This window comes from Cyanistes caeruleus, chromosome 5 (genome assembly GCF_971803275.1).
Source record: "Cyanistes caeruleus chromosome 5, bCyaCae1.hap1.1, whole genome shotgun sequence".
In the NCBI taxonomy this organism is placed as follows: domain Eukaryota; kingdom Metazoa; phylum Chordata; class Aves; order Passeriformes; family Paridae; genus Cyanistes; species Cyanistes caeruleus.
The window spans coordinates 5,568,467-5,593,648 of NC_141705.1; the positions used below are offsets into that span (position 1 = coordinate 5,568,467).

The 25,182-nt window shown below is 43.4% G+C and overlaps 1 protein-coding gene across 3 annotated transcripts; it reads right to left on the reverse strand.

Annotated features, from left to right (window-relative positions):
• Window positions 1–1,429: 1,429 nt before the first annotated feature.
• Window positions 1,430–18,615, reverse strand: SUCLG1 (succinate-CoA ligase GDP/ADP-forming subunit alpha). Of its 3 annotated transcripts, none has more exons than XM_086891570.1 (9): window positions 17,641–18,615; window positions 9,196–9,299; window positions 8,228–8,344; window positions 7,506–7,718; window positions 7,360–7,417; window positions 4,967–5,050; window positions 4,202–4,353; window positions 3,449–3,637; window positions 1,430–2,489 (listed from the first exon to the last, which is right to left on the reverse strand). In XM_086891570.1, the coding sequence occupies exons 1-9, from the start codon at window positions 17,690–17,692 to the stop codon at window positions 2,463–2,465; spliced, it is 996 nt and encodes a 331-aa protein (XP_086747696.1). In that variant the 5' UTR covers window positions 17,693–18,615; the 3' UTR covers window positions 1,430–2,462. The 3 variants fall into 3 exon arrangements, with proteins under 3 accessions (XP_086747696.1, XP_023781488.2, XP_023781487.2); XM_023925720.2 differs by lacking the exon at window positions 17,641–18,615 and adding an exon at window positions 17,339–17,507; XM_023925719.2 differs by lacking the exon at window positions 17,641–18,615 and adding an exon at window positions 12,065–12,173.
• Between the last annotated feature and the right edge of the window lie 6,567 nt (window positions 18,616–25,182).

Here is a 25,182-nt window from a genome sequence, read left to right on the forward strand (position 1 = left end):
AACCCAAGGGGGTCTACATCCTGCTGTCTTTGTTGAAGAAAATCAGCGTGGCAATAAATTTCCCTGACCAAAATGAACTTAAAGAATTCATCTCTCTAGTTGTCTCTCCACCATTGTCAAGTGCAGACAAAGAAAATCAAAAAAGACAATTTCATAAAATGTTATGGGAACACCAACATTGGCAGCATTTCTCTTACACATAAAAACTCTCTGCATTATACCAGGTTATAGGTATACACATTAACTACCAGGTTATAGAGTAGCAACAGCTTTAAGGCTCAACACTAATTTAAATTTTGCCTTTTAAAAAAATAAATAAACAATTTTCCAGATCAGATTACTCAAAATATTTATCCACAAGAACATATGGTACTAAACAGATGTGAATGCTTTCCAAAGAGATGCTGTCATCAATTAGCTGATATTTGTCAAGTGCACATTTTTAGACAGCAAGAGAAAACTGTGCAGCACAAACCTTTCTCTCAGACAAGGTCAAGGTCCTTCCCCATCCTGAGGTGACATCAGTTCCAGGTTAGCACAAACTGCTGCCCAGGCTGAAGCAGATCCAGGCAGCTACTGAGGTGCAGCACTGGACACTGCTGCAAACCTTAGAACCAGGGGTGAATTGTTAAATTCAATTAACCAATTAAAAACCCATCCTCAGATCTCAAGATAGAAGGAAGCACTTTCTCAGGATGCAGCAGTCATCAGAGCTGTCTTCTAAAATAGCTGGTGCCTCTAAAAGAGCGTCCAAGGAGCAATCCCTAGCAGGAAACTCCCTCCACCTCAGCTGTCCTGGAAGAGCATTTCATCCCTGGAAGACAGGGATGAAATTCAGGCGGTTCATCAGGGAGCACTGCCCATCCCAAAGGGCACCAGCACAGCACCACCGTGAGTTACTCTGATTATCAGGCTCATAAGAACACTGGCTGCAATTCCCTGACACTCCCTGCTGAGGAATTGCACAGACTGAGAAAATTTAGCACTGCTATTTATCTAAAGGGCACCTGTTGGTCTTTTTGCTCCAGATTAAAACAGGCACCACCAGAAAACTGAGCAGATCTGGTAAAATACCCCTTATGTGTTGTCATAGGCTTTATCAAATGATTTAGTGCTCAGTGCTGCTTTCAGCTGTCCAGTGACAGGTGTCAGGTTCATTTCAGTAAATCATGCCAAGGTGAACAATGCAGCCCCTGCTCTCTGTGTCCCAAGGCCTGGATCACCTGGCTGATGCCAGGCCATACATCAAATGCATGAATACACCTTCAGTGTGCAGATATGACCTGTCCCTTATGCACTTCATCAGGGCTTAGCTCTAGCAGCTGCAAATGTCAGTATTGACACACCTTCTTGCTTCAGGAAGGGGTATTCCAAAGGGATTTATTTAAATAGGAAAACTATGAAGAGTTTTAAATAAATAGCGACACGATTTTTCTTAACAGCACCTTTATGGAGCACAAGGTCAGCTTTAAACAAGTGCCAGGTTACATGAACTTTCAGTCCTCTATATAAAGCAATCTGGGGTTCAGTCCATCCTGATGAAACTTGCAACATTTATAGGCACAATACTTGGGCTATATCCACAGTAAAAAAAACACAGGGTTTCCATTACAGTGCTGGGAGTGGTTAATAAGGAGGTTACCTTTTGTTCTTTTCTGGAGAATACTAATTCTCCTCCACTATGTCCCATTGTTACTTGGATTTCAGAACACAAGCAGTGCAACGCTAGTTAAGACAAAGTGGAAATTAGGGTAACATCAGCTAAAGACCAAATCATCTTCACAGTTACAGACAATTTTGAATATATATTTTGCATGTGAAATTATATTAATTTTTATCAGTAACAATTCCATCTCAATTCTATACACAACAAACAGAATTCCTTGCCAGTAGAGGACTGCACTGTGCATGGCTAATCAGCCTTGAAGAGAAAGTCTGGACCTCAAGCATATCCAGCTACGTGGATCAACACCAATCCCTTCAGATCCAGCAGCTTTGGTTTAATGGACGGAAACTTTGGCCTATTGTTCAAAGGTACCGGCCAGCAACGAACGAGCAGGACTGGACTTCTTAAAAATAAAGCAAAGTGTGGTATGTGCATAAAGTCAGTGCCTTGATCCTTAAAAGCAGCTCTACAAGCAACTTTACCTTAAAAAGGGGCAGTGCTTAAGTTACAGAAGATTTTGTTTATGATGACCGAAGAAACGGCTCTGCTTCAGGAATTCAAAAGATGGATCAGATTTAGTAGTAGATTTATTAATTTGCAGTGATTTACAACAGGGTGACAACGTCTGAAACAAGGAGATACCAAAACAGGTTTAGCCAGGAGGTTTATGGCTTCTGAGTCAAATTCATTGACCAATGTCAAGTCATTGGGGCAACTGAAGATTAGCAGACAAAAGGAAAGCGGAGGCCGGGTGCTGCACTGGTGTTTTGGAGAAAGTATTCCAAAGTGTCTTCTCTTACAGCAATTTCCTTTTCTCAAACTCCTGTAAAGAGCACAGAGATGTTACCAGCAGGGAAAACAGAACACTCTTCTACTATTCTTCTATTTCAAATTACTTTGCATGTATCTTAGGAAATCTAATGTTAAGAATTAAAAATTGGTATTAGAGATTAAAATATAAAAAGCATAAAGTGTGCAAGCTAGGGGGAAAGAAAACAGCATTCTCCCACCTCACATTCAAAAGGCAGCTCTGGAAAGCCAGACTGTAATCACTGCCAGACTGCAATGCTGTCAAGGAACCATTTGCTCCCAGACACAGCATAATGGGCTTGAAAAATACCAATTCTGCATCAGAACTGCAGAAGAATCCTTACAGTGAAGGACTCAAGCCAGGGAAGCAACAAAATCAAGATTTTCATGTCAGTAAAGAAAAAGCACAACAGAAGAAGGGAAGAATCCCACAGCAGCCTGTGGAGATGTTGTGCCATACAATCACCACAGGAAACAAAAAATACCTAACAGAGCTGAATTATGCATCTCCTCGAGCTGTGAAGCAATCCCTTTTTTGGATATGAATTAAGTAAAGTGCAAATAATCCCATTCCACACGTCAGTCTTTCAGCTGCATACATTCAACCATAACTATGAATTATATGCCAAGGCTCTCCTTCCTCAAAGACCCTACTTGGAAATAATGTTCTCATATTTTACATTAATTCAGACTCTGCATCCAGAAAACAATTTCAACAAGTAGCTATGCTTGAAAGCGGAATGTAATCTCTTCTCTATTTTGCTACATTTACTTTTCTATAAAACAATATTAAAAAAAGCTGTGTGCACATATATTTTATGTAGCAATTTCAGCTTGTTCAGCCAAAAGGGTTCTTATGTCTGAGCAAGTTCAGAGCAACAGAGTATCGGGGTAAGAGATGGACTCCCAGCTCTATTCCCTCAGAAGTGGGCTCTTGTCCTGGATGAGTCAATGCCTGCGTGGGGAACCAACCTTGTAGATGGTGCTGCCCAGCTGAGCAGGGGACATGCTGACCACAACCCCTGCACTCTGGAGGGCTGCAATCTTCTCCTTGGCTCCCCCCTTTCCCCCAGCAATGATGGCTCCAGCGTGGCCCATCCGCCGGCCCGGAGGAGCCGTCAGCCCGGCTATGAAGGACACCACTGGCTTGGGGTTGGGACCCTGGAAGAGATAAATGTTTTACATGGAGGAGAGTGAGAGGAAAAGCAGTTCTAGGTAGCAAATTGTTCATTTTGTATTTTTTATTTAAATATCAACTCGCCAGGCAAAGTTGTTAAACAGCTCACACGGCACAAAGAAGTGTGGAATACCTTCTCTCTTGATAATCATCAAAAACCAGAAGCAAACAGAAAATTTAAATCTTTCTACAGTTTTTTAAATTTCTAGATTTTTTTCTAATTTAAATTTCTAGAATATAAATATTTTTGCATACTACAAAAAAAATCACTACAAATATTGTTACAGGAATAAAATTCTAAAGCTGACACTACTCTCAGTCCACAGAATCACAGAATATGGTTAGAAAGAGCTCTAAAATCATCAAGTGTCACCATTCGATTTAATCTGGACAACATTCTTAATCTCAACTCTTTTTCTTTAAAAAAACCATGACTGTTTGGGGTATTTGTAAATAGAGATGAGGGTCTGAACTGAGTTTTCCTTGATGTGGCAAAAGAAGCTGGCTAACCATGAAAGTGTCCAGCAGCCAGGTGTTTAAAGACTTACGGAATTATTTTCTTTCAAAAATGCTGCTGCATCTTCTTCAGCATTTCCTCCAATCTCCCCAATCAATATTATCCCCTCAGTTTGAGGATCTTTCAGGAAGACATCAAGGCAGTCAATAAAATTAGTTCCATTGAAGGGATCACCTCCAATACCTAAAAAAAAATAATACCACAAAAAATAAGAGTAACTCAAGATAAAGATATTGCACTTACAAATGAAGTTTAAGAGTACATTTGAGCATGAGAATTCCCAAAGGCTCATAACACAGGCAGCCCTGAAGGCTCTACCCAAGTCAGTGTGTCAAATTCCTGCTCCAAATACCTCCCCCACAATTTACAGAAAACTTTGATATCCAAATGTTCACCTTTCAAACTATAAACAAAATGTTATGAATACAGCAGGACCAAGACCCCAGCTCTACAATTTTGGTGTAAGGAAACTGAATTTACCTTACACACCCAACTAGATGCCTAAGAATACCCTAATCTTTATAATATTGAAGTTCCTGGGACAGTCTATTTCCAAATTGACATCATATTTGCTGGCAGTTCTCTGTTCAAAGCTGGTTTTAAGGCTTTTATTAACTCAATGCGGAAATGATAACAGAGAAGGGCTGTACTCTTCACAGCACATAGGATCCCACTTCTCAACACAACTGCCATTCAGCAAATTCTACACTTGATAAAAGGAATTATTTTTGATTTATGCTTGTGAAGAAAAAGCAGATTAGTCTAGGTCCAACAGGCTGATTCTGAGGGAACCTACCAATGCAAAAAGACTGCCCCAAGCCAACTTGTGTTGTCTGATGAACAGCTTCGTATGTCAGGGTTCCAGATCTTGACACAATACCTTGAGGAAAGAAAAGAAGATAAGTCTACCACTAACACAGCACATAACTAGAGGCAGCTGTTCTTAGAGTAATGAAAATCACCTCAGTAAACAACATGAGATTCCAGGTTTCCCAGCTGTCCTTGCCAAAACACTCTGTGAGATTCTTTCTGTACTGTTTCTTGGTTTTCACCTTTTGACACTTAACTGTCAGTAGACTAAAGCTGACCAGAAAGTCAATATTTTTGTCATTCTAAAGCCTTATTAGGAAAGAAAACTGAAAAGCAAATAAAAGAACACACTTTTTATCTTGTATGCGAGTAGCTGATGCACTGGACTTGAAACAGAGTTGCAGCTCAAAAATTAACAAAAGAATTCTGTATTAATCACATACCCAGTATAACCAGGCAAACAAGAGATCTTCCAGAACAGAAAAATGCTGCACAAACTCAAGTTATCACTATTAAGGTATTTGTTGCTGCTCTAGAGAACACATCTGGCATTTACATTACAGTATTACAAGAGATCACAACCCCAGTTTTAAATTCAGGATGGAAGGTAGCACAGAGCTTGGAGCAGGGGCAAATTAATTGCATGGCTTTTTGTTCATTTGTTCAAGTCAAGACCTCTGTTAACACTACAAAAAGAAATGTTTCCATGAAAAACAGACACCATCTTCCACCTACTTCAAGCCATATAACAAGGATGCATGAACAGAGGAGAAAATGCATCACTAGACTAAGAACCTTAGTTTTACCAACTATTTATACTGTTGGCCAGCTCAGATGTGTTCTAGCAAAGGTTTTTTTTCTTTCTAAGCTTGAAAAGGCCTCCCTGTTTACCACCAAGATCAGATTGCCTCAGAGAAGCTACAGATGAAAGTCCAAAGACTGTGGCTATTTTTATACCTTGCATCACAGTATATTCAGATGATTATTGGATGCCTCACAGTAACAGAAAGCTGGAGAGCTCATCACCAAAGGTCACACGTTAGATGAAACTCGAAGGGTGGCAAATCTACATTTTTATTCCTTGATTCTTGGATCACCATTGAAAACATTTCCAGCACTGGCAGAGCTACTGGACTCAGGATTTTGAATATTCTTTTGCACTTGATGTGCCTTGCATTCAGAATCTAATAACTTGTGACTGCAACATATTTCTTACATACATACAGAAAATCTGAACAAAACTTTGATTCAGAAGGGAGCTCAGGGCAACATTGGTTTGATGTTACTTTTTACAATCACACAGCAACGTCTCAGTTATTGGCTGCAGCCATTTAATTTTTTAATTCCAAGTTTATGGGTACTTGTGAAAGCTGGAGATGGAATCTTGGAACACAGGAGTGTTAACACATCTTCCAGCATTCCCTAGGTGCAGTCTATTCTCAAGACAGAAGAGGTTAGGTAGCAGAGATAGTTCCTCATGCCAGAAAATCTCCACAGTCCCTGTAGTTCAACAGAATTGAACAGGCTTTCCTACAATAAACACACTTTCCATCCAGAAAAGTCATAATGTTGTAAAGGGTACTACTGTGGTCAAGTGAAACTGGTTACCTTGCTGACAGGCAACAGCAGCAAGTGCTGCTTACAACAATATTTCTGAAGCTCTACCTAAGTACAAATGTACATTTCAGAAGAATTTCCTCTACAGCTCCTGAATTGGATTACTTGGAAAAAAAAAAAAAAATCAAGTTGTTATTTCTATAGTTTACAATGAGAAACTGACAGAAGTCAGGACAAGATACCTGCATGTAACAGGGTGTGTAACTCCTTGCACACAGAGGATGAAACATTGATTATGAACAAGTCACTGCCTTCCTGCACTTTACCACACTGCCTGAAAATCTGGTATATTTGTCACTTCCACTTGTGATGGTTTCATAGTTGTATAAATTATGTTACAAACTTGTCTGTAGTCTCTTCTCTCTGCTGTAGTAACGAGATCACTGGAAGAGTAGGATCCCAGTCCCAAGCAGCCAAGCTGTTGGAAGGAATAGTGTTGGAGAGCTTAGTGCTCTCAAATCCCAAGAAAAATGGAAGTTTCCTCAAGGTTGTCCTTTGAAGATACCAAATCAATCACACTACCCACAGGAATTCCCAATTGCTTTGCCTCTCCCATCAGAGACACCCAGAGTCTACTATGGAAGAATTCACAATTTGGGCCTTCAGGATTGATAATGCTAAAGTTCACATACAACTTGAGACAGACAAGCTGTCCCAGTGTTATCAACTCTGTCCAGGGCAGGATGTGCCTTGCCTCACGAGGAAGAACACTAGAGCACCAAACTTGTGTTTTAGATGACGCATAAATATTCAAAAACTCACCAATTCTTCCTTTCTTGTGAATGTGACCAGGCATGATACCAATTTTACATTCTCCAGGCTAAGGAAAGAGTGGGAGAAGTCAGATGGAACATTCAAACCACCACTAGGAACAGTTCAGCCTTGGAGCAAAGCCAGAGGTCACTTACATTGATGACTCCAGGGCAGTTGGGGCCCACCAGCCGGGTCTTGCTCTGCCGCAGCAGCCTGTGTTTGACCCGCACCATGTCCTGCTGGGGGATGCCCTCAGTGATGCACACCACCAGGGGCATCTCTGCATCGATGGCCTCGTTGATGGCAGCAGCTGCAAATGGGGGAGGGACGTAGATGACAGTGGCTGAAGCACCCGTTTGTTCTTTGGCCTGCAACGGACACGACAGAAAACACAGCATGTATTTAGCGGGGCTGATGAGAATGCCTGACAAGTCGTTTAAAATACATCCATCCTCAGGCATGAATTAAGGATATGTATTGTATCTATACATAATCCAAGCAAGTGTTAAATTCCCTGAAGATGGGACACAAGCATGGAACTGAGAACTGACCCCTGTCTGGAAAGGATCTGCCCCATGGTCACCATCATAAATACTCTTACATAACAGTTTGCTAAAAATTCATCATGCACAGCAGAATCCATCAGGAACTAGCTGCATTCATAAAGCAAGTGTACCCAGACCCTGTGAACTTCACAGTGGAAGCCAAATTTGTGCCTGACCACCCTGAATGCTCCCTCTTCTACAAGGCTTCTACTTCACTCTTTGTCACTCCAGTGACATCCATGGCTCAAATATTTGTCGCTCCGGTGTGAGCAATGAAATAAGGAGCCCTTCAGCTTTAAACTCGGCGCCCTCCAGTCACTGCTGCAAATTACCTCCTTCACAGAATTAAACACAGGCAGACCTAGATGAGTTTTTCCCCCTTTCCCTGGAGAAATTCCTCCAACTAGATTGGTGCCATACTCCAATGCCTGCTGGCTGTGAAAGGTGCCCTGTGAGAGAGAAAATAAGTAAAGTTAGAAGCAATGTAATAGCAAATAAAAACCAAAAAGTTTGATGTTATCTATAATTCTAAGGTCAATTTATGTCACTGAAATTTGCAATAAGAAGGGAAGTTTTCACTACACACATATATATATATAAAATCAGGTATTCTGGAGAGTGCATCCACATGTTTTAAATGCATTTGGAATATGCTAATATGCTCTTTTGTTTTTTTTCTTTCAATCAGAGCACTGTAATTTCATGCTAAAGGGTATTCTGTTGTGTGCTGCTAACACACTTGCAGTCACAGCAGCCACAGTTTCTTTTCCACATCAAGTCTGGCAGATGACAAACACTACAATGAAATAAAAGAAATTAGCATGCTCATCCATGACTAGCTAATAGTTTCACAAAAGCAGCCTTCTCTGCCTTCAAATGTGTACAAGAGTGAATCTGAGAAAATTATTAAATATCCTGAAATAAAAACAGAAATTGAATTCATAGGCATTCATACTGAAATGCATTTGTGGAAGAAGCACTTCAAAAATGGGCGGGTTTTTGCAGTTTTTTTGCAAATAGCCTTTTACAAAGAAACCCTTTCAGCTGTATATAACATAACAAACATGAAAAGCACTATAATAGAATTGACTCAAAACCAATTTTCAAGCTTGTACACAAGTATTTGGGCCAAAGAATGTAAACTACAGTGCTGAACAGACCTGCCTGATGGTGAAGGAAGTCCAGTTTCCTATCAACACAGACAGTGACAGTATATAATCCAGTTCATATATAATTATGTTTTCTGAGCAATTAATTTTCTGACTGAAAGGCTGACAGAAGAAAATATTTATAAACATACCTGTTTGCCTGTAAAACCCTGACAGATAACCTTTGTGCTTTTGTTGACATACAGGTTTTTCCTGGATGCTGTGTAGGAGCAATGTCGGACTCCATTCTGTTGAACTGGAGAGAAAAGAGAGTACAAACCATTAATCCACTCCTTTGGTAGACTCCAAGTCAAAAAATGTCCTACCAAGTAAGTGCATATCAATCAATGCTTGCATCAAAAAATCATGAGCAGCTCATGTTTTCAAAAGCAGCTCTGAAGCCTCATTCTAAGACATTAAACACCTGTAGATCACCCTGTTATGCCAATTACTCAATTTACTAGAAATTAGGAAAGTTTCTCATATTGAGTACTTGATATCAGGATTCAGCATGACAGACAGAAACAACTTCTTCAGCACTGCTTTCATTTACAAACAAACACATTTTTATCTTCTAAGATATTCTACAACGTGACAAAGCAGAACTAAAATCCCAGTATCCAGAGGCCGTTACAACACTGGTACCATGTTATACCTCCTGTGAACGGAGCACACTCCAGACCAGACAAGGGACACTGAGGAGCTCAAGGGTCTTTCAGCCCAGGAAAAACCTGATGCCAAGTAAGACAGACAGCAAGAGATCTTTTTCCAGCAGATTCCTAGCTATGGCATCAGTGCTGGACACACATTTGGATTGGTGAGGAAACACAGCTCTCGAGACTGTAGTCTCCGACTCCACTAGGGTGATTTTCAATTTATTTCTCACAACTCTGGTGCTGAGAGAAGAAAACAACACAGCACAATTGTAGAAAAAGAGCACTGTGAGTGCTGGCAGCAAAAAGCCAAGAGGAATGACTGCATCTGTGCTGAAGGGAAGGGAATGCTGACAGCAAATGCACAGAATGTTACCACAGAAGAAAGCTTGAGATGAGAAGGGAAAGGGCTTATGGTATAAACAGGATGCACATCTAAGTTTATTACCATATGCTTTTTCAAACACCAGTTTTGAGGGGATCAGAACCAATTTATTCCCTGCAACTGTTGACATAAAAACCTTAATTTCTACATAGAGTGAAGCTGGGAAGGTACAATCCTAATACAGGATCTCAGATATATACACCAATATGTTACTATTTACCCCATTAACTCTTTTAAAACTTTAGCAACTTAAGACTTAAGGAAATAAATAGTGAAACTGAAATCAAAGTAACAGATCCTGAATCATGGTCCCCACACTCTTCCATATACATAATTCAGGCACATCTGAACAAAGGAATATTTTTTCCTTTTTAGGAAAGGAGTAAAAGCTTTTAAGGAGAAAGAAGTAAAAAAATATTCTTATGCTAATGCATAGAATTTGTTAAGATGCATTATTAAATTATTATAATAGCAGAATTTCTGTGGGTTAGTAAATATGCAGAAACTTTTTAAGATCCTCATACACACATTTCCATTACAGAGCTACATGGCTTTCTCTTGCCAAGTAAACTTTAGTGCTACACTGCTTTTATGCTTCAGTTGTATTCAAAGAAGTGAAGAGAAAAACCAACCATGCCAGAAGCAGCCTACACACATCAGTGCTATTGCTAAACCTAAAGTCCTTACTCTGCTCTTAGAAAAGAACAAACCCAGGGTTTAACTCCAGCCACCTTCTGCTGCTCTCTAAGGACCTGCTGCAAATCCTCAGCTTCAACGGACATAAAGTAAAACTCTGTACAGAAATGTACAGACTAGGACGCAGTAAACTTGTAAGGGAAGTGGCAAAAGTGCACTTCAGCTTCCTGACCTGCAGGGCTTTAACCTAAATCACAAGAAATACTGTTGCAGAACGCATTATGCCAGGAAATACAAAGCAGTGAGGGACAAAATCCATGTGAAATGCTTAGGAAAAGCCATAAAAAAGCCAGTTGTATCCTGGGCTGAATCCAAAGCAGGATGTGCAGGTGTGCAGGTCCAGGGAGGGGATCCTGCCTCTCTGCCCCGCTCAGGTGAGACCCCCCCTGCAGAGCTGCCTCCAGCTCCAGGGCTCAGCATAGGAAGGACCTGGAGATGCTGGAGTGAATCCAGAGGAGGGCAGGAATATGATGAGAGGGATGGAGCTATGAGGATGCTATGCATAAAGGCTGAGAGAATTGGGATCGTTCAGCCCAGAAAAGAGAAGCCTTTGGGGTGACTCAATTCCCTTCAGGACCTGAATGGAACTTACAGGAAAGATGGAGCAAAACTATTGACAAGTGCATGTAATGACAGGACAAGGGGGAATGGCTTCAAACTGAAAGAGAGCATATTTCAATTGGATATTAGGAAAAAAAAACTGTCCTGTGAGGGTGGTGAGGCCCTGGAACAGGCTGTGCACAGCTGTGGCTGCTCCAACCCTGAAGTGTTCCAGGCCAGGCTGGATGGGGCTTGGAGCAAACTGGTCTAGTAGAAAGTGTCCCTGCCCATGGCAGGGGGTGGAACAAGAGGATCTTTAAGGTCACCTTCCAACTCACACCATTTTGTGATTCTATGATTTTATGAAAATATGTCTAAGGCTGAGATTTAATGAACAAGGCTACCAGGCTGACTGTGGGAGGAGAGAGAGAAGCCACTGCTACAGAAGACAGCACAGGATGATCTTTGTCCTCAGCTGAGGACTTGCTTTCCTAGGCAGGGCTGCAAGGCCCTGCACATCAATCAACTGAAAGGCACATCTGGTGAAGAGCTGCCTGCCTCCAGCAAAGGAGAGGCAAAACAAAAACAGGAACAGCTGGAATGCTGGTCAGGAGAGCAGGGAATTGATCTACCTGAGCCCAGCCACTCAGCCAATCCCTCAGTGTCACAAGATGTGCCTGGGTGACACCCAATACTGAGGACAGCAGAGAACGATTCCCCTTGGGAAGGAGCTCTTACAGTCCTTACCACCAGCAGGGCCTTGGGGAGAACACTCCAGGCTTCCAGGAGAATGGAAAATTTGAAAATGGGCCTGCAAGGGGAAAGAACAAACAGGCAACATAAACTGATTCAGATCTAAGTTTTACAGAGTCTGTGCCCAACCACTGACAAATCCACCTGCAAAATGAGGGATGCTTGCTAGCCATGTATCTGTCAACAAAAACAAATATCACAGAATGGGTCAGGTTGGAAGGGATTATAGTGGGTCAGCTGGTCCAACCTCCCTGCTCAAGCAGGGTCATCCTATAGCACATTGCACAGGATTGTGTCCCGATGGCTCCTGAATATCTCCAGTGGGGGACACTCCAGTCTCTCTGTTGCTGACAAACTGACAAATAGTCACCTTTCTCTACACCTTACAGCAATTTCATACTCCCAGTTCAACTGTTCATTCCAAATCTATTTTCAGACATTGACAGCATTGCACAAAATGTTTTTGAAAGCTTAAGTTTGTCAATCCTCCATTTTCAGAAGACTGTATAAATATATTTTTCAAGGATAAAAAGCTTCTGAGCATCTTCTAAACTATCAAAAAAAAAAAATTGGCACTGATATCTAAGAGGCAGCTTAGAATTAAAGCTTTGTATGGATCTAACCTTGAAAACCATATGTGCTTCTTACATTATTGTATGGCCCTACTTCAGAGAAAATACAGCTGTTTCAAAAAGCCTGGCTATAGATTTGAGCCATTTGCTGTCTCCAGAGACAGGCAGCTTAGCACAGTCAAAAGCCTGCATAGTTACATATTTTTGAAGTGATTTATTGAAAAAATAAAAATAAAAATCACCTTGCAGCCTCTGAGCTGGATGAGCCTGAGTTTTGGGGGTTTTTAAAGTGGTTTGATACAGTTCTGTACTTGTGTTCCTGGCCCCACCTGCAGCAGCAAGGTTTGCCCTGGTTATCAGCAGAGTGGGAGCAGCAGGGCCATGGGTCACGATGAGGTTCTGCTCCACGTGGCACAAACAGCAAGTCCTGGGTGCAAGCAGCTGGCAATTTCAATAGCTAAGACAGATACAAGATGAGAGGGAAACAGGTGGAAATGGCATGCCCAAGTTCACAGCAGGTATGAGTCAGAAATAGAAGCCAAGTCTCAACTTCCACCCAGGACCTGCTTCACAACTTCCAAACCCATCCAGACAATTGATTTTACTACCAAAAAAATCTGGGTGCTTCGGTGTAAATGCATGCTGCTTCCTGAAGACTGGAGGAAAAAAAAAATCTAAAAAATGCTCTTCAGCTGTGAACCAGCAAGGCCAAACCCATTGGTGATGCTATTTTAATGCTCATATCCAAATTACAGGCCAAGTTACAGAGGTGAAAGCTCCAGATTAAGTCCTAGAGCATAAGGACAAGTCTTATCAAATCCAACTCTTCCCAAAAGCACAGGGGAAGTGTTATATTTTGTCAAGTCAGAGTGCTAAGGTAACATTACCATGTTCAACAAAGGCTTGTAATAGACGTTTAGCAAAGTGTATTGAAAATAAAATCGGAGACTGGACAATCTTTCCCAGACATGATGTTCATTCCTGCCCCACCCCTGTTCAGATTGTGGTTTAAAAATAAAGTTATACAAATAACAAGATGCATTGGTTTTGGCCTTTCAGTACTTTAACTTCTACATAGCCAAAAAGTGAGACATACTCTGGCAAGAGCCTGCTTTGGTCCATTGTACAGGAAAACCAAGCAGTTATGAAAAGTGCTCCAAGTTCCCAACCCCTGCTGTCTCAGGGGAGATTTGAAAAGCAGTATCTAAATTTAGCAATGGGGCATAAGCCTGTGTATGGAACATCAGCTGTTTCACAGTCAAGGAACCTTATTAGAAACTAAGGGACAGAGTTACTCCAACACCACACACTTCTGCTGGTAACTGGCATTTCCAGGCAACAAGGCCCCAGCCAAAAGCAGAACTCACTGTGGTACAAGGAACTGGAAAATCTACCACCTCATTTACCTCTTAGGGAAAAAACCTCACAATCCCTAGGCTCAAGCAGGACTTAAAGCTCATTTGTGCATTACAATTAACAAGCCTTTCTAGAAAAATACCCTATTATTTATCATGGAGTCCAAACAGGAATTTACACGTTAAAAAGAAAACTGGTCCATTTACAAGGTATGTTAAAGCACAGAGGGAATTTAAATATCATTTACACTGAGCTTTCAGGCCCTCCTTCAGAAGGAACACCTCTCAGGCACAAATCTCCTTTAAAATAATGCAACTCGAGCTACATTTCATGGAATCACAGAATGGTTTGGGTTGGAAGGGACCTTCAGAGGTCATCTAGTCAAAGCCCTTCCCTGTCTGGGCTGTGCAAACCAGGTGACAGCAAAGATACTAAGGGCTGAATCTCTTCTTTATCCAAACTATACTATAACTATATAAACCTCAGAACTTACAAGGGCTCAGAACTTACAAACCAAGTCAAAGTGTCTCCTTCTCATCCATATTTACCCCAAACCAAAAAAATAAGGGAATTTGGAAGCTGAGGTAGCAACTAAGGTGCTCATAAAACAAGCCCAGTATAAAAGCAAGCTGAAACAGCAGATTCCTCTCCACAATGACCTGAGCTGACACCTACATTCCCAGAAGACTGAAATTCTTCCTCTATTGCTCCTTGAAATAGCCACAGAACTTGGAGATGATGGAAGATACTCCTTTTCTTTTCTACAACCTACGTAAGGAAAGAAGAAAGCCTTAGAAATCATAGGAGCTCCACTGTTAAGTGGGAAATGGAGGCCACTGCAGGGCAAACTCAGGGAAGGACTGAGGGATGAGAAGTGCTAATTAAAATGCTGTCTTTTTTTCCACACACACATTCCAACACCCCGTCTTTATCTCACATCAGTTATGGACCTTCAGCTTGCTCCTCAGAATTCCTTTCAGTATTTTCTACATGTTTAATTTACATTTTTATGACCATTTCCCTTCTCCTTCCTCTGCCAAGAAATGCAATGCCTGAGGAAGACACAACAGGAACAGTTCTGGGGAGCTCCTGACAGTGCAGAGAAGCATAAACCAATCCCCAGAACTCACCTCTGAAGTTACCTGTTACATTAGCAAAAGAAGCTCCTTGATGACAAAGAAGGCTTCACGCTATTGAGGGATTGTCCAAATTACCTTACTCCTTTGTTTCAGAGGATTATGCACTCCAAGGATCCCTGTTTATCAGTCCCCAGGTTCTCTTCTCTCACCCCTCCCTTGCCAAATTCCTGTTAATTATGGAAACCCAGATCTGTGACCAGGAAACAGGAGTTTAGGAATTAAGTAAATTAATCAGGCTGTGAAGGGCAGATGCAATGCCTACACTACATCCATCACATTAAAACAAATCCAGGAATAGTGGGAAATGACATTCAGAAAAAAATCAGTTATTTCAACATATCTGTCTTTCCTAACCAAAGTCTCTCCTCAGTACAAATCCACTACTTCTTGTAAGCCAACAAGCTGCTTTTCCCCAGGTATCTTCCACCAAGAACGTGAGCAGGTAAAGGCTTGTGAGCTTTCCTCCCTCCACACTGTTGATATAAAAACAATTAAGGAATTCTTCAGTTTGGATTGTTATTTCTGCAGCAATCCTTTACCAGGGTTACTCACATAATTACTATAATCTTTTAATCTAACAGCTCTCCAAAGCCTTCTAACACATCCAGGACATGGAACCCCTAATCCTGCCTCTCCAGTCAGTTCAGATGCCTACAAAAACTTTTCAAGGGTATGAACAAGCACAGGTCTCTCCAGATTCTGTCCCTACACCAGCAGTGCCCTGAGCTGATCTTTGAGCAGCATTCACCATTCATTGACAGATTTCATATCCCATTTCCACAACTTCTTGATCTCAACATTAGAGATACACACCCTGCATGTTTCCTTCAGCCACACACCAACAAAAACAAGGTATGCATCTCTTTTGCAACAGAACACACTGAACACTCATGATTTCAAACCACTAAGAGAAGCAATTGTTAATTGTTAGTGAAAATGTATGTACAAAGTCCAAATTTAAGGTTTCAACAGTCTTTAAAGGGTAAAGAGTACCAAACCAAAGATTTCCAATAAAGGACTATTTCATCTTACAGGAGTTTCTGTAAAAGACTTCATGACCAGATGCAAAAAGACACTTCTTGAGCCACTTAGATTTCTTTCTCCTTTCTGTCCCTCAAAATAATTTTAATAACTATTCCCTGAATCTCTTAATGCTATTTGTAAAGGGAACAACGTGGGGTTTTAACACATAAAACTGCACCCAAGAGTAGCTCTGCTGGGAGTATAAATTAAACTAAATTGGAACTACATTCCCATCTGTTCTGCACCATCAGAACCAATTCTTACTGGGCCCAGGGCAGCCAATTAAAAAAGCTGAAGTGGCAGAAATTAAGACCATAAATAGTTTCCTGATCCTGCTTGTGGAGAACAAGAGGCAGGAATGGATACCAACCTGGGCAGCAGGTGTGCCACAGGAACTACTTGGACCAGCCTGTGGTTGTGAGATCACATTACCTGACTTGCAAGTCACCATCCCACCGAGGCAAAAACACTTTGTGTGCAGTCAAATGAGGTAGGCTTAAACTTTGTTCATTCATTTTCAGCTACCGCTCTTGTGCCTGGGCATACCCACACTGATCTCATGGTTTGGGTTGGAAGGGACCTTAAAGATCATTTCATTCCAACCCCTTGCCATGGGCAGGGACACCTTCCACTAGACCACGTTGCTCCAAGCCCCATCAATCTGGCTTTAAACATGGCCAGGGATGGGGCAGTCACAGATCCTCTGGGAAACCTGTTCCAGTTTCCCCAGAGGAAAGAATTTTCTCCTAATATCCAACCTAAACTTACTCTCTTTCACTTTGAAGCCACTACTCTCGTTCTATCACTACACCTCTCCTCTTCAAGAGGATGCAGCGAAAAAAAAAAAGGGACACTGGAAAGGGAAAAAAAGAAAAAAAATAAAAGGAGAAAAGCACTTTCTTTTTCATTGTGATGTTCAGAACACATATTAAATGTTTCGAGCTGAAGTACTAGTCTCAGACTGCTCGTGCTCTCCACAAAGAGAAGTCTATAACCTTATTCTTGGCAACAAAAAGAACTTTACCACGCTGTGCTGAAACCACAGGGTAATTCAAGGCCCTCCAGAGGCCTCCAGCCCTCGCAGTGACCAGTCCCCACCCAACGGGCTCCCTCCGGCCCTTGCCCTTTGGAGTCTCTCCGGGGCTACAACTCCGAGAACAACCTTTCCGTGCTCCCACCTTCCATGGGGAAACTTCCCATTACATTTACAAACAGCTCCCTCGCTGCCAGGCGTGCCCCTGCCCCGGGCGGGGCGATCCTGCCCCGCTCCGAAGGCCCAGGGAGGGCCCGGAGCAGCGCCGGGAGCAGCGCGGGATCCCCCGGGGCCGCCCCGAGTCCCGCCCCGGTGCCCGCGGGCCGAGCGCGCCCGGCCGCGCTCCGCCGTGACCTTGCCCGGCCCCTGCCCTGCCCGGCCCGGCCGGGCCCCGGCGCTGCCCGCGGACCCCGCGGCGGGGCCGGGAGGGCTCGTCCCGGTACTCACGGCGGAGGAAGCGGCCGAGCAGGCGGGCGGCGGCGGGGCTGCAGCGAGACATCGTCCCGTCCGCAATGACGGCGGCGGCGGCCCCGAGCTCGGCCCGCCCCGGCGGCGGAAGGACCGCGGCGGGGCCTTCTGGGTGTTGTAGGCACGGGAGTCATGAGGGTGGGGAAGGGCTCCGGGATCAACGAATCCAAGGAGCGACCCGGCACTGCTTCGGACACTTCAGTCTGTCATCAAACACCGCCAGGGACGGTGACTGCGAGGGGTTATTGACTCCCTCAAAGACAGGGAGGCCCTGCAGAGAGACCCCCACAAATGAGAGGGCTGGACAATCACCGACCGTGTGAGCTTCAACCAGGAAAGCGCCGGATTCTGCACCTGGGATGGGACAACCCTGGATGTACGGACAGGCTGGGGAATGAGGGGCTGGAGAGCAGGGCCATGGAAAGGGACCCGGGGGTCCTGCTCAGGGGCAAGTTGAACTGAGCCAGCAGTGCCCTGGCAGCCAGGAGGGACATCCCTGTCCTGGGGACATCAGGCACAGCAGCACAGCCGGGCAAGGCAGGGATTGTCCCGCTCTGCTCTGGGCTGGGGCGGCCTCACCTCCAGTGCTGGGGGCAGCTTTGGGTGCCACAATAAAAGAAAAACATTAAACTATTAGAGAGTGTCCAAAGGAGAGCAACAAAGATGGTGAAGGGCCTTGAGGAGAAGCCGTGTGAGGAGAGGCTGAGGGCACTTGGTCTGTTCAGCCTGGAGGGGACTGAGGGGAGACCTCAGTGCAGTTACAGATTCCTCGAGAGGGGAAGAGGAGGGACAGACACTGATCTCTTCTCTCTGGGGACAGTGACAGGAGGCAGGGAATGGCCTGAAGCTGTGCCAGGGAGGTTTAGGTTGGATATCAGGAAAAGGTTCTGTCCCCAGAGGGTGGCTGGGCACTGAACAGGCTCCCCAGGGCAGGGGTCACAGCCCCAGCCTGACAGAGCTCAGGGAGTGTTTGGACAATGCTCTCGGGCACAGGGTGTGACTCTGGGGGATGCTGCTGTGCAGGGACAGGAGCTGGACTGGATCATCCTTTTGGGTCCCTCCCAACTCAGCTTGTTCTGTGATTCCTTGGCTCCATTACCTCAGAGAATCACAGGATGGGTCAGGTCGGGAGGAACTACAGTTCATTACCTGGTTCAACCCATGCCATCAGCTGCCTCCAGAAACATGTCCTGTAAATAACCAGTACAAATGATTATGTATTTATGGGCATAGATGGGGTAGGGGGGACTGTGGGAATGGGTTGAGAAGACACAAAGTATTGCTTCAGAACAAAAATAAACAAGCAAAGTCATACTCTCATTTCTTCCTGATTTTTTAATTAAACGTGTCCATAGAACTGAAGCCAGAAGGAGGCTGTAATGAATGAAGCATCCAACTATTAAGCTTCTTATGAGGTATATATGATCCCCTTAGGAGGACACACATACACTGCTTTTATAAGGAAGCCTCCCTACTAATCCTAAAAGATTTATACCTGGTTCCATTTCCGAATCAATTTTTCCTTTAGGCTTTCACTAAGACTCTTGTGGAGATTATAGAATTTGAGTTCAAAGCCAATGCATTGTCATTCTGTATACAGAAACATTTTACTTTTTTAGTGTTTCTAATAGGATCTTTTAAGATGAGGATAGTGGTTGTTGGTTTGATGGTTTGTTTTTTTTAAACCTCAGTAGCAGAAACATCTCTTCAGTCCTTTGTGTTCAAAAAACCCTTACTGTGTATAGAGTCTTTTGATTCTGTAATTAACATCAATGCAAAGCATCATCACTCTAACTGTTGAAGTTTTGGGGTATGGAAATGAGCTGTACAATATCTAATTGGCCAGACATACATGGAACTGAGGAAAAATAAACTTACTTTCAATTGTGTTAATGCAGTGGCTTGGTTCCTGTCAGAGAGCACTCTGTCCTACCAACATTAATTTTGCTGATTTATTCAACTGCCTAGAAAGAAACCATTCAGCCCAGGGAGAAACAGTGCAGCAATTATCAACACTCAGGTAGCAGTGAAAGTGGCTGCCTCACAAAGCTCAGGTCAGACCCAGCTCTAGTGGGGTGACCAAAGGACTGCTCATTGTCCTAGAACTGCAGCCCCTTATGCCACAAACATTGTGGTGGGCTTCCCACCAGACAGAAATCCTTCAGGATAATCTTGTTGCCCAGCAAAGTTGTGAATTCCCCATCCCTGGAAGTGTTTGAGACCAGACTTGATGGGGCTCTGGGTAGCCTGGTCTTGTGGGAGGTGTCCCTGCCTATGGCAAGGGGTTGGACCTAGATGTTTTTTAATGCCCCTTCCAACCCAAGCCATTCTGTAATTCTGTGGCAGGAGTCACACATTTGATCCACATAATAAACTCAGACATATTAAAAACTTGAGGTTGTATTCAGCCTGGCATCTGTACAAACCGCACAGTTGGGACTGCCACAAAATGGACTTTGTGGACAGGTATTTAACAGCATCAAATATGCCCCTGATTTCCCATTCAGAATCTGAAGCAGGTTTGTCTCCTGGTGCTGGCCAGAGCTAAAAGACATGCCATTGACAAATGCAGGTTCCAATAGGGAGGGTTTAGCAGGAAGGCCATCCTTGGAGGGAAAGCCTGTATTTAGGGAATTGCTAAACCAAGGACAAGTTCTGGAGCTGGTTTAGCCCTTACTCACCTCAGTGATGATTCTGGACCTACATTTCTGGCATTAGCTGATGTCTGATCGCTGTCTCCCAATCTCACCCTCAATAAAAGAACCCAGCAGCTTGAAATCCTCATGAGTCTTGTTAGCTGTAGTGGCATCATCACCTCCTATCACTGGAACTTAAGGATGTGCAAACAGATTGGTCATTCCCCACCATCTCCCTGGAACCAAGGCAGGAACCCAAGTGTGAAGCTAAACTCTGGCCTCACATCTATCCAGCAGCTAAGGGGAGCTGACCCTTCTGAAAACAGGCAAGTTTGTGGGTTTCTATACTTTATAGGTTGTAAGTAAAAAAAAATCCCAGCATCTCAGCCCTGGGAAAGTGACTGGGAGGAGCTGAAAAGAGCACAGAGAAATTCAGAGCTGAGGATTCCCTCTGGAGGGATTAGCCACACTTGTGCTTTAACCTGCTTTATTTTTAACCTGCAGCCTGTGGTTTTCCGTAACTGAGTTATGGCTGAGAGCATCTGCTAAGGAATTAGTTAGAAATTTACTTGCTGGGACTTCAATAACTCCAGAGAGCAGAGATAAGGACTGGAGAGTAATGGCAGGGAGGGTGTAGGTGGAGCAAGAAAAAGATCATCCAGCTTGTTTTTTCTGTGCAGTCCCCATTATGCTTTCAGCAAACAAATTCTATAAAAATTCTGAAAAATCCAGCAAGCTTTTGTAGTACTATTAGTATAGTTATTTGTAGGGGGGCAGAGGGTTCAGTATTATTAATGCCAAACAAGAATAAAGAAGCACTCCAACACTACCCCTCGTCCCCTAAGCTGTGCCATGGCTTGGTATTTCTAGAGAGGCTGACATTTCTACCGTGCTTCACAAACAGGAGATCAGATTTCAGCTTGACACCATCTGTGGTCACAACATCAACATCGGAAGTGCTTCAGTGGGAAGTCCCAAGGATGGACACCTGCAGCCTGCCAGCCCCAAGTGATCCTTTCAGGTCCATCATGGGTTGGATTTCTCCTGGAAGGAAGATGATTCCAAAGATCTGTTGTGGTCTTCATCTAAATAGTGGGTTTTTTCCTTTTGCCCTGTTATTTGAAGCAAGTCTGGCTCTGTCACATATCAGGGGCTTATCGGAGCTTACTCATTTTATTCAGTAAATTCTGTCAGAAATGCTTCAGCAGCTCCAGGTCTTAGAGAAAAGCTTGACATTTGATGGGTTTTTGTAGCAGTTCACTGGGCTGCAGCCATACACCCCCCACTGCCTTTCTCCCTCCTGGAGATGGGGCAGCCAAGCACAGCGATCTGGTTTATTAAAAACACAGGTGTCAGACCTGGGGCTGCCCCACAGTGCTGGGAAAGGTCACGTCCTGCAGACCTGCTCTTCCAGATCGTCAGGTTGCACTGCTGGTCACGAGGAGTGGAGCAGACATGAAGATGGGAGGGGTTCAAGAGGAAAACAGCAGATTGAGAAATTCTGTTCTCAGAGACCCTGCATGGGATTTTCCTGGTGTTGGAGCAGGATACAGGATCCTGCAAAGTCTCTGCCACCCAGGAAGAAGCAGGAGCAAAATGGGATGTAAATTCCTTGAAATGCTTATGCCAGAAAAGCCTCTGGCCATGGTTTGTCCCCCTGCTGTCAGGAATTGAGTTTGGCTGTTAATTCTTTCATAGAATCATGGAATGGTTTGAGTTGGAAATCCCTGAAACTCCACTGAATACAAATGAATCCCCATGTGATAAATAAACTCAAGTCTCCTTCCCTGTTGGCCACATTGGTTTTTAAGGTTTCAGGATTGTGGGGTGCATCTCAGCAGGAGTTAAGCTGAAAGCTGATAAAACCCTGACATCTAAGGGCCAGATCTGCAGCAGTGGAAGCAGACACATTCCATTTGACCTCAGGGTCCCTGAAATGCTGTGGTTCATGTGTCTCTGCATAATTAGTCATGGAACAATGATCTTCCTTACCCCTGTGGGGTTTAAGAAAGCTGTAATCCTGAAAAACAGCATCAGAAAATAAGAGAGTGGTAAGGACTGGGAGCACCCAAAAGCCACATCCGAGAGGAAAGTCTCAGCCTGGCTAAATGTAGCACAACAGATCAGTTCTGGTGTCCCCAGCAGTCACAGACACATGGACCAGTGTGTTCACCTTCACCATGGAGACCAGCAAATCCAGCTGCTCCCCTTTTGTCCTGGTCCCCCATCATTGCCATTGGCTATTTCATAGGGAGATTGGTTGGGCCACCGCAGGACAACTGGGCTGGGAAGAGCTCTGCAGTCCTGGAGCAGGAAGGTGGTGGCTTTTCTTAGCCCCAGGTGACAAAATTCTCCCTCCAGCAGTCTCCTGGGACTATTCCCTTACTTCCAGTGATGTTTGCCCACCTCTCCTGGAGACACAGCCACAAAAGCACAAAGCGAAGCTCAGTTGCAACTCTTAATTCTGATCATAGAGCCACAGAATGCTTTGGGTGGGAGGGAACATTTGAAGGTCCTCTAAACAACTTCCCTGTCATGAGCAGGGACACCTTACACTAGACCAAGTTTCTTAGAGCCTTACCCAATCTGAATATGTGTCAACACCTTGAGCTGACAAATTACAGATTTTTACTCCGTTTTATTGGATGCCATCAGCTCATTTCAGTGGTCAGACAGGTCACTCACAATCCCAGAGCTGGCCACAGCAGCTTCACAAACACATCTGTTAGAATTTTTTGCACTGAAATTGCTTTTCTTTTCAGGCACTGTGGGATTGATGAAGAGTAGAAGTTCTCTGAAGGCTTAACAGCCCCAGACTGAGATATTAATATGAATAAATATGATAATATAAATTAAAATATGAATAATGAATATTTATTCCATGGCAGGATTTTTCTTGCACCTAAAGAAACAAAAAATTTTCATCAAATTTGTTTTGAGTGTTGTTTGAGTGAAGCCAGCTTTCTCCTTGCAAAAGTAACTGACAACATCAAAAGTACCCAGATTCTTTCTAAAGTGAAGAATTTTACTTGAGGTTTTTAATTTTGCAGGAATCTTGCTGATTCATCAATGTCAGCATGCAAAGTTCTGCAGCATCAAGCCAATGTTCTACTGAAACCCTTTGCTTCTGGAATAGTTCTTGAATGTCGAATACAAATGTCGAAACTAAATCCATGGGGGCTAATCCTCATTTCACATCCTTGAAGTTAAAAAGTGGAGCAGCAGCAGAGAAGGCACTGCAATGGTGGCACTTGAGACCTGGTGACCTCTGTGAGATCACTCTGGCTATTTATCCTTCAAAGCACAAAAGCAGTTTTCACTAAGTACACCTATTTTTCAATTTTAGCATTATTTAGTATGTATTTTTCATTGGCCAGAGAAGCTGTGGCTGCCCCATCCCTGGAATTGTTCAAGGACGAGGCTCTGACCAGCCTGGTCTAGTGGAAGGTGTTGCTGCCCATGGCAGGGGTTAGAACAAGGTGGTCTTTAAGGCCCCTTCCAACCCAAACTATTTCACGATTCCCTGATTTTTCCGTGCATTGTAACAGCCACAAACACCACTAGATGTCACAACTGCTTCACTGTTTGGCTGGTCCCTCCTGAACAGCCTTAGCTGAAAAACGGCTTTTGCAGGTTTAGCTGAGGAGCAAAATACAAAGACAACTAAGCAAAACCAAGGTTTTGTCCTCAGAAAGTGCAGGGTGCTTTAGGACACACCTTTCTTGAGGAAAAAAAAAAAAAACAAAAAAACACGTGTTTCTCAAATCCTCTGGGTTTGGACACAGAAAGTCTCTGCAGTTTGTTCAATATGAAGGAAATTTGTGTGTGGGACCACCCTAGCCTTTGAAACTACAGCAAAAAGCTGTGGAGAAGAAGTTTGATGTGGTGCACAAACAACAGTGCTGAAGGCAGGAAAGCAAAGTGACCACAGGATATTATTTTTGCTTTTATTCTGATAATGTCAGAGCTGGAAGTGACTTTCCTGCACTTTCCATAGTTATAGCATATGGCATTTTTATTGTCACTGTGGTTGTTGATGCTTGATGGTCTTGGAACACACAAGCACCCACCCACCTCCTCCTACTGAAATAGTGAAGAAATAGCAATAACATCAACTGAACTTAATTAGGCCAAACTCGGGGTGTTTTCTGTTGCAGGAGCTAATTTTAGATGCCAAACTGCCACAGAGGCTGGCTGTATCTCTGCCCTATTTTAGCAGCTCGTGGCAGAGAGGCAAATGATTGGAAGGTGAAGGAGCAAGCACAGTTGCTTCAGCCCATGTGAAGGTCAGGGAAGAATATTCTTCCTCTGTTCCCAAGGCAATCTGATTTCTGTCTCTGCTGGTGTCATCCGTAGGAACCTGTTCGTCCTCAGGACTCGGCACTGAGGTTGCCGCAAAAAGAAAAATACATCGTTTTCGGAGGGAGGTTCAAACTAATTATCTCCCACAGGCTTTCAGAGAGTTTTTCTCCCTCCCCTAAACGCACTGTAGTCAGTGCACCAGCCTGTGTCATCATTATGTGTATGAAAATAATAGCAAAGCTGAAGATAATTAATTCATTTATTCACTCTCTCATGACCAGTAATTGCTCCCGTGGATTTCTTTTTCACTCCAGTGACAACAATTATTGCAAACAAAACCAAAACTGAATTCCTGTGAAATTGCTGTTAAAGCATTCCCTGAAGGTGAAAAAAAAAACAACAAAAAAAAAAAAAAAAAAAACAACCAAAAAACCCCAAACCCCAAACCTAAAACAAATAAAAAGTACAAAGACAAGAAAGCAAAAATAATTGTCAGAACGTCAGCACCTCACAAGAAGCAGTGAACATCTTGGAGGGTGTGTTCTCATTGTGCTGAATTCTGAAACAAGTTTGTGAGGGAAAG

Excerpts from the sequence above, each read along its gene's own strand:
- SUCLG1 (XM_023925719.2), bottom strand. The coding sequence starts at position 12,158 with ATGTTGCCTGTTTGTTCTTTCCCCTTGCAGGCCCATTTTCAAATTTTC. Across the intron at positions 8,345-9,195 it reads AGGGTTTTACAGGCAAACAG|GGCACCTTTCACAGCCAGCA; the intron begins GTATGTTTATAA and ends TCTCTCTCACAG. Across the intron at positions 3,638-4,201 it reads TTTTGAAAGAAAATAATTCC|GGTCCCAACCCCAAGCCAGT; the intron begins GTAAGTCTTTAA and ends TATCTCTTCCAG.